This window comes from Lupinus angustifolius, chromosome LG14, assembly GCF_001865875.1.
Source record: "Lupinus angustifolius cultivar Tanjil chromosome LG14, LupAngTanjil_v1.0, whole genome shotgun sequence".
NCBI classification, from domain to species: Eukaryota; Viridiplantae; Streptophyta; class Magnoliopsida; order Fabales; family Fabaceae; genus Lupinus; species Lupinus angustifolius.
Window position 1 is genome coordinate 9,513,454 of NC_032022.1, and position 9,527 is coordinate 9,522,980.

At 33.4% G+C, this 9,527-nt stretch overlaps 1 protein-coding gene across 1 annotated transcript; it reads right to left on the reverse strand.

The window, feature by feature from the left end:
• Window positions 1-7,585, reverse strand: LOC109326753 (ultraviolet-B receptor UVR8-like). The gene is made up of 13 exons (XM_019559542.1): window positions 7,428-7,585; window positions 6,648-6,834; window positions 5,267-5,413; window positions 4,615-4,696; window positions 3,723-3,878; window positions 3,234-3,407; window positions 2,776-2,847; window positions 2,285-2,356; window positions 2,027-2,145; window positions 859-944; window positions 463-515; window positions 112-219; window positions 1-68 (listed from the first exon to the last, which is right to left on the reverse strand). Exons 1-12 carry the CDS (start codon window positions 7,528-7,530, stop codon window positions 154-156), a joined length of 1,317 nt encoding a protein of 438 aa, XP_019415087.1. The 5' UTR covers window positions 7,531-7,585; the 3' UTR covers window positions 1-68; window positions 112-153.

A 9,527-nucleotide genomic window follows, 5' to 3' on the forward strand; every position in this document is an offset into this window, starting at 1 on the left:
TCACTTGTAATGTTTCTCATTATGTAGCTTTGATTTACAATCATCATGTTGAAAGCCAAATTATTAGTAGTTGCAGCTGACTAACTCTCATGGACTAATATAGCATAGAGACCAAGAAGATGCATCATTGTCATCTAATGGAAACATAGTATATTAAACTCGAAGCCGTTTCGCATCGCCTTCTGGGACGCTTAGATCGATGAGCCTATCCTCCTTGACCTGCAAAATCATACAACTCAGTGGCATAATCTGCTATTCCAATCTTGGCATGAAAGACATAGCTTTTATATCAAATCAAATGACCATGAAAACTTTCTCCTAAGCTTTTCACATTACAGATATAGTCTTCATATGATGAAATTATTCTCTACTTTTAAGATTTATTGAACCATGAGAGAAGAAACATATTTTCTACTGCTAAACAATAATGTTATGCTAAAAGTAAAACAAGAAGATACTTACAGTTTCATCTGGAACAACTGCATATCTCTCAGATAGGGAGGCCCATGTTTTCCCTGTTTAAGGTAAAAAATATAACAGACAGCATGATGCCACAACATATAGTGAGAAAACTCGGTAGAAGTTGACAACGATAAATATTGACCATACAAACCATACATGGATACTCAAGATTAAAAGTTACTCATGGGCACCAAGACCACTTAAAAAAGTCACATGCACTTATTTTTAATTTTTGTTGTTCAAATAAGATTCAATGTTACAGATTCATCGTTCTCAACTTAAAATAAAGAGATTGTTTTGTCAATTACAGGATTCTAAATTACATTATCAAATGGTATAATATCAGTAATGGCTGAAAAACAAAGGAACATATTACTGATGAACAAAACAAAGTACCTGATAATGAATCGGCGTTTGAAGATTCTATGTGCTGCCCACTAGATCCCTCAACACTCAATGCCTCAATAATCTTTGGAAAATTCCTACAAATTCCAAAAAACCACATCATGAACTAAGGACTTGTAATGAAATGCACCAACTCCCTGAGACATTGTTTCTGGTTAATGAATTAGATACGCAATATAACCTCTCGTGCTTAAATGAACATAACCATAGTTCCACAATGTTGCATAACATCCAACTACTTTTGAAGGGCGAAAAGAAGCACATTTAAGTAATAGGTAAGATGATGTCCCAAGCAATGCTGTTATACTGAGTTCTGTTCTAACAGTTCAAAGTAATCATACAAGGTTATACAAGCTAGTTTTTGCTTTCCAAGTCATAGTTAGTTCAACCACCTACTTCATGTGTGGCATAAGTACCACTTAGTACCTCAATCATTTGAAGAACTTAATGACCAAGATGATTATCCAAATTGTAACAGATTAATAGAAGCAGTGATGACCAAATGATGAAATCGCATTCTACTCTCAATCGATTAATAGAACAATTTTTTAAGTTTCAATAAAGCATGTGCTCACAAGTTAAAGATGTTGTTTGAAGCTATTAGTCAGCACAACTAACAAGCTACTGGACCAGTGATGGAGCAGGAAAATTTAGGTACTGGAGGCAAAAAATAATATACAAATACAAACATTTAAGTAATCAGAGTGAAGATAATATACGAGTACAAATATATAAATAAAAAAAACAAATAATCATCGTGTGGTACAAAAATTCCCAAGTTAAGTGGGGAAATTAGATCCATCACTGACTAGAATTGGGTTCATAGTGATAGGTTTGGACCGCTTATAGGTGAGAAGTTCAAACCTCGTGCATCATAATTTCCAAACAAAAAAAGTTAACAATACTAAAAATTATCTTTGTCAATGACTCGATGAATATGATAGTGTTATGGCGTTGTTCGATTCATGACAACACCTATTGGGATTAAGTCTTCGATGTTATTGTTTTACAAAAATAAAAAGAACGTCTCCTACGTGCCTTCATCAAACATGAGATAAAACACTTTATGTGAAAGTCGATGTGAGCCTGACATTCCAAACAAAATATTCATGTTGTTTCACCAAAAAAATTAAAATTATTCATGTTGCACATGCAATACCTGTCAACAGTTTCTCCATGCCCAAGTTGCCCATTTGTGCCTCTCCCCCAAGAATATACATTCCCTCTTTCAGTAACAGCAATTGTGTGTCTCCAGCCACATGAGATCTGAACTACTTTCTGCAAAGCCAAACAAAAATGTAAAGAAATAAGAATAGGATAGTTGGTCTTATTGGAAGCAAAACAATTACCCTTTGAAATACATAGTTGAAACTTTTCAGGATAAATAAAAAATGAAGAGTTTTGCATTTTCAAGTACCTGATCTTGGGGAAACTTCACTTGCACAGGAGAGGAGTGATCAATGTGGTCACCAACTCCAACCTGTCCAAACTACAATTTAAGTAGAAATAGGTTATAATTTTCTGAACATAGTTTTAACAATAAAAGATTGTGCATATATACATATAGAATACAATCTTAAATTCATACAAAGTACGCGGTATAGGTACTGGTATGCATTTCATCTTAGGTATGTGGTTCATCACTTTTTACATTATCATTACAAAGACATTTTAAGGCGAACCTAGTATACTGTACATGGTACAATGAATTCAGTACGTGATACACAGGGTTAATAAGAGAACAGAGTAACTAAGTTTAGTTCTCTCCACAAATTTATGTGCAATAACCATTAATTACCATCTACTAATGGTTACCCTCCGTTGGTTCATAAATAGATTAGTATTTCTTGTTGATAAAATACAAAATGTCACACGAACGTACAAGAAGAATAAGAAAATATTGCCAACCTTATTCCAACCCCATCCATAGAGTATTCCACTAGTTGTGAGTGCCATACTATGCCTCCAACCACCAGATACCTGAAAGAAGTCCAAGCAAACTTTAGAGACAAACAATGCAAACTATAATCACTATATCTAGAACCAAATATTGCACCCACTTTTCAGGTATAAGGGTAGGAGTGTAGGGCAAAGTTCTGTTGGGCTAATTTTTGCATGTATTTAACCAGAAGAAATCATATTCCAACAAAAAGGTAGAACACAGTCAAATGAATATGACACACTACATGTGTTATGGAAGCCTTGTATGAGAAGTATTTCCCACCCATCCCCTTACCGGAAAAAACCAAGCTTTCCGAAATGGACTGGGGGAAGATGTGATCTACTAAACCAGCAGATGGGAAAGGAATCCAAATGGTATGAAATTGCAACCTAGGAACTGATTCGGCATAAAGTTAAAGGACAACCTGACAAATTGACTTATCACTCAAAGCTTGGAGCTTGTGAGGCACAAGAGAGTCCTCAAAATCTCCATGTCCTAGTTGTCCATATTTGCTCCATCCGTATGTGTATAAGGCACCAGAAGATGAAACAGATATCGTATGCCGCCAGCCACAAGCAACCATAACCATCATGTCACACTGCAACATTAAACAAGCAAGAACAGTGCAAATGGTTGGGAAGTTGTAAAATAAATATATTCCATGCAATAGCATGCATGCAAACTAATTACTCATGAATCTTAATATTTTTCTAGACAAATTTTAATATCTAGAAATGCTGCTTCGTCTAAATAAAGTAAAAATCAGGTGTTAGGGTGATACCCGCCTGGATCCAACATCAGGTCAATTTTTTTAAGAAATCAAATGATACATAAAATCACATCTTCCAAATTCTAATTGACAGCATTGGAGACTAATCTGGAAATGTAAGATGATACCAATTTGCGGACATACATCAACAGAAGAAACTTTCTCAGGTAACCAACGATCATTTCTATCTCCCAATCCCAAGTTTCCATATCGGCCCCAACCCCATCCATACAAATCTCCATCTTCAGTAATTGCTACACTATGTTCAGCACCAGCAGCAACCATTTTGATAGGCAACCCCTGCAACAATACAAAATTTTACATGTGACCAAGTAGTTACAAACTAACTCAGTTTGCTGCATTATATTTTTCAAGCCCTTAATATAAATAAAAAACTCAATGAAATCATTAAAAATGACTTAGAACTAAATGACCTTTCATGATAGGACACCAAGACGTCATTTGATATATATAGCCAAGCCAAGTCACCTAGTGGGAAAAGGCTCTTGTTTTTGTTGGTTCCTTTGAGGAATCCAGTGCACGTGGAAATATTTAGTGGACACAAACAGCTTGGAAAGCATGAAAGACAGAACACCTCAAATAAGATGGAAGGAAGGTTACTTAGTGAATGAGCCTCAAATGAGTGCATTTTTTTAAACTGGCAAGTGGTACGAATATGCGGTACATGGTTCACACGGTCCATCATTTTTACATTATTATTATTATAAGACGCTTTATGACGAACCCAGTACGTGGTGGTGGTACGCGCCTATACGTTACATATGGTGAATGAGAGAATTATGTAACTAAGGTCCATCACATGTTAACAATAAACAAGAGATGAGAAGCAGTATTTACCAATCAAGTTTTTGAAAGGGGCATGATCTAGATATTACATATCCTTTGTTACATGAAAATGGGGTTGGATAAAAAGCAATTAACCAAATGGGGAAATAACATCAATGTGTATCAGTAACTGACTCTCAGATCATTATCTACTATAGATAACCTTGATGGATGTCATTGAAAAGAATACCTCAAGTATTTGAATCTTTTGTGGCACTAGAGAGTCCTCAGTGGTTCCAAGTCCAAGTTGGCCATTTTGATTCCTCCCCCAACTTCAGCGAGAATAGATATAGAGGAAAAAATACGAAAGTCAGATGAAATGAGAATTAAAAAAAACAACTTTATGATGAACCAAACAACTTGTTGTATGCACCTCCATGAACACATCTAGGATTTATGTTTGTAAACAACAAACATAAGACCTTCCTTCAGCTTAAAAGAATAAATACAAGCATTTTATATGCATCGATACTTTTAAAATGGAATGTTAATTAGACAGTTCAGTCAGGTTGTAAGATAATTCAAACTAAACTAGATGCATTTTTAAATGGGCAATGCAGCAGAGCTCATCAATAAGGGAAGTATTTTGGAAATGAAGTGTCATTTAAGCAGTTACTTGATCTTCAGCTATTCTTTCAGTAAACACCAAAAAAAGGGAACAAAATTAAAAAGATCAGGCCTATGAATCAAAATGACTCTCTGGATTGCAGTCTCGGACTCTCGGTTTCTAAATATACAGTTAATCAAGTAACTCAACCTTTATTAATGCAGGAATAGTAATTAGTGAGGGAAAATAAAAGTTAAAATAGAGAAAGATAAAAGTTCAGCGAAGAGCTACAAACCTCTGCACTTTGCCTTCCATGGTAACTGCCAAACAGTGGCTATCCCCACAAGCAATTTGCTTTATCCTTACACCTTGTAACGCTCTAATAGGCTGGGGAATGAACAAATCGCTAGAATTACCATGACCTAACCTCCCAAAGTCACCCCTGAAAATTCATAATATGATCTGCTTGAAAACTTAATACCTCGTATAACTATATATGAAAACACTATCTATGATGTGAACAAGGATAATTCAGTAATTGAAGGGTGATTGCAAATAACAAAAAATATCATAAGCCCAGAGTTCACAACTTATTCTGTCTGATCAGTTTTAATGAATCTAATATAAAATGGCCAGCTAGGAAGGACAGATATGATACAAGGACCGAGAAATATGACGAGTTTCAAAATCTGCAGTACATGTAAAGTTAGAATAAATTAATAATAAATTGAACATAAAGAGAGAATCAATGTTTGAAAAGTGTGCATTAGTCAATGAAGACATGATAAGTACTATAATTTATCTAATTACAGTGGCACTTATGATATGTGTAGGTATAAAAAATAAAAAACTGAAAGCATAAAAGTGTAAACTGCAGTATGGACTGCCCAAAAGTATTCAACACCAAGACATACTATTTAGAAGTTCTAGTGCTTCCTGATGTCCAGTCAATATTTTAAAAATCAGAAAAAGACAATGAAGAAATAAATAAGTAATATCATTTACCTAATTGTAGTGGTACTACCCTTATATATTGGTCTAAAAGTTCAAAACTAAGAGTAGAAGAAGTATGAAATGCATTAAGGAGTGTCTAAAGTGCCCATGAAGTGTCTGACACAAACACCGAAAAATTATTTTCAAGTTCTGTGATTCCTAAATGTCCAGTCTCTTGCTGTCACCTGAATGGAACCATGATTCCCTTTCATGCAGAAAAGTTATTAGGCACAAAAGACTACTTAATGTTCACAAAAATATCCATTAATCAGCTGAACAAAAGAATAATGTGCTGGCCCTAGTATTCAGAGAACTCTTCACGAGTGCTGACATATAAATGACAGAGAGTATGAATATCTAATTTCAGGATGAAATCCCTCACATAAAAAAAATTAACTTCATGAAGTTACAACTAGGTGCAATAGACGAGTCTTCAAAGCAAAAGGACAAATACCTAACACCATCAGGATTAATGATGTAATGAATTGATATTTTTACAGATATTGATGATAAATATATACTCATCATAAGACCACTATCTTGAAGCAAAATCTAATAATACTACATAAGACCATCTATGATCTTGTATGGTCCCATTCTTACAGAACTTTTCCCTAGTAAGAAAAAGGAGTGCATTACTAGCACAGTGAATTTCAAAAATTAGGGAAGAAATGACAGCATACCATCCCCAACTATACACTTCTGAAAGTGATTCTGAATAAGCAATTGTGTGATCAGCTCCACAAGTAACAGAAACTATGTCTTGGCAATCCAATGCACTGAGTTGCGTAGGTAAAAGTCTATCATCAGTATTGCCGTGGCCTAGCTGCCCATCTTCTCCTCTTCCCCACGAACATATGATATTTCCAGCTATAAAGAATCAAAATCAATGAATAATCATACAGTAAGCAGTATTATGTTATCAACTGATTCGGACAACTTCTCATGTCACCTGATAGTTTTATTCAAAAAGTCGCATACTTTGCTCATATAAGGGGAGTGAAGTTATCTGAGTTGTTAAATCACATTTTTGTTATATAATACAACTATACAAGTTAAACTTCGGTACAAATATACTAAATGTTTGATTAACTAAACAGCTTTGTTGATTGTTTATTCAATAATCTTCTTAAAAATAAGCTAAAAAATCTTATTTTCACAAACTTCTAAGGTAGGCTTATAAGGTCACCCATAATCTGTTCATAAAATGTTATCATGAGCCCAAATAAGCCCTATGTAAACTCTTCCAAACACCCCCAAAAAAGATTTGATCCCTTAAAAAGTGGTACCAAGATAAAAAAGCAACAAAAGGGCATGCTACAAGCAATGATGCCACTTATCACAATGCTGGTGTTCATGGGATTTCATGTATTTTTACTAAAAATGTAAACTTGATTGTACTTTTGAGATCCGAAATGGTAGATTTAGAGTAATCAAAAGTAAAATAAAAAAGGGGTACTTACATAGAAGAGCAACTGAGTGGCTTGCACCAGCAGATATGAGAAGAACACGATGAGATGAGGATGCAGCTGCAGCAGTGACCTCTTCCACATCCTCCAACATCATTCTCTTTCTATTTTTCTTCTTCTTTCTCACTCAATAACTCAGTGTGATCAATCTCAATGGTACAAAAAATGTTGAAAGGGTTGTTGAGTGAAATAATAATTCTCTCATTTTTGGCATAGAACCAATCTCATACCAATTTGTGGTTCTTTTGCGAACTGATTTCTTCAAAGAATAAATAATTGTTAATATACACTTACTTACATGATTACATGAAGAAATTACAACAAACAATAAAATTTTTTATCCTTTGAATAATTCTCTTATAATAAAATTAAAGTTGATTCAAACCTATAAAAAACAAAACTAAAAATGGTGGTACAGATTCAGAAACTCTACTAGATATATCCTTAACATAGGGATATTTGACATACTGCTACGTACCCGTACACAATATAACCACATTATATGTGAGTATGCAAATAATAAGAAGGATTTAACATGTGTACATAGTGTAAGTGATTTTTACACTGTCAACAAATCTCCACCATTCATTTATTTGCTAGTATTAACTTACAAACAAAAGTATTATAAATCAATATGAATGATATGCTGACAATGTAAAAAACTTGACACTGTGTGCATAGATTTTAATCTCTAAGATGAAATCAGTCTTTTAGGCAAACAAAAAGGTATAATTGCATTGATATGAATGGGACAAATGAAATGAGTGGGGAAAAGATTAGTGTTGTTGCTTCAATCAGAAGAGAGTGTAGGGTAAGGGCCATAGGAGGGGCCTGAGGTAAAGGACTATAGTCAGGTAAAGAAGAAACAATGGCATTCAATGTGGGAAGCTACCCATGTGCTTCTGTCTCATTCCCACCATCCATTTTCTTCTTACTCCTTCCACCGCCACTTTTACCTTACAACAATATCAGGGAATCATTATTTACTCTATCGTTTTTCTCAATATCATTTATCGTCTAGAAATTGGAGAAATTGTTTGCATATTTTGGATACTAGTGAGTTATACAAGTTCATATATATTAATATTCCTTGGAGTAATCATTTCGATTTGATCAAGGACAAATTCATATTATGTTATAACAAGAGTGGGAATTGTCTGTTAATACAATAACCGTTGTAATTGGTTTACTATGTTGCTAGAATGGACCACTTGGTCTACATTTGTTATGACATTTGTGGTAGTTTTCTTGTCATCTTTTTTTTACTTTTCACTAATAGGATATTCGTGCAACATTTACACAGGTGGTAATGTATTTTGCATAAATTTAATTAAAAATATAAGGATAATTTATTAATAAAAATGTTATACAGGTTACCTCATAAAATATGATTTCTATGTATTTTATTGTTATGTAGAATTATATTAACAAATGAGACAATGTTGAATATGTTATATTAAATAATTATTATGAAGAAAAATTTGAATCACAATGTATAATTAGAACAACACATTCGAGAAATATATATGATATCTCCTATGTTTTTTCTAGACATGATTTTTGCTTCAAGGACATGATTTATCATTTTAGTGTCGATCAATCTTAAACCATGACATAATCCTTTATATTGGTCTAAATTCCACAATAGCTGTATTAGAGTTCCAACTTTCAACTTGATCTTATGATTGGAAAGAATATAGGTTATAAGTGAGTTTTAAAACTCAGAAGTTAGTACGTTGAATACTTGAATGTTTCGCTTTAATTAGCATCAGACATATTTGAACTCAGATATTCCTTTTCCTCACCCATAGTTATACGTTAGAATATTTATCAGTATAAATTTTATAAATCTATTATGTTGAACGTAATGAAAATTTAAAGACATCTATAAAATTTATATGAAATTTTACTCATAACATATTCATTTAACTAATCAACAACCTTGTTGATGCAAATATTATTCTAGATTGAAAAAATTGTTCATCCTTGTAATGATGTCTCGTACAAAGTGCATAATTTTTTAAGATTTATATCCAAAATAATAATTAAAAATAAATTCATTGAAGCACTTGTGATAAATATATCTATTTTCTT

Coding starts and splice junctions, on each gene's coding strand:
- LOC109326753 (XM_019559542.1), bottom strand. CDS start 7,530: ATGATGTTGGAGGATGTGGAAGAGGTCACTGCTGCAGCTGCATCCTCA. Junction 945..2,026: donor CATGGAGAAACTGTTGACAG/GTATTGCATGTG, acceptor TGGAATTTGTAG/GAATTTTCCAAAGATTATTG. Junction 516..858: donor AAACGCCGATTCATTATCAG/GTACTTTGTTTT, acceptor TACCTTAAACAG/GGAAAACATGGGCCTCCCTA.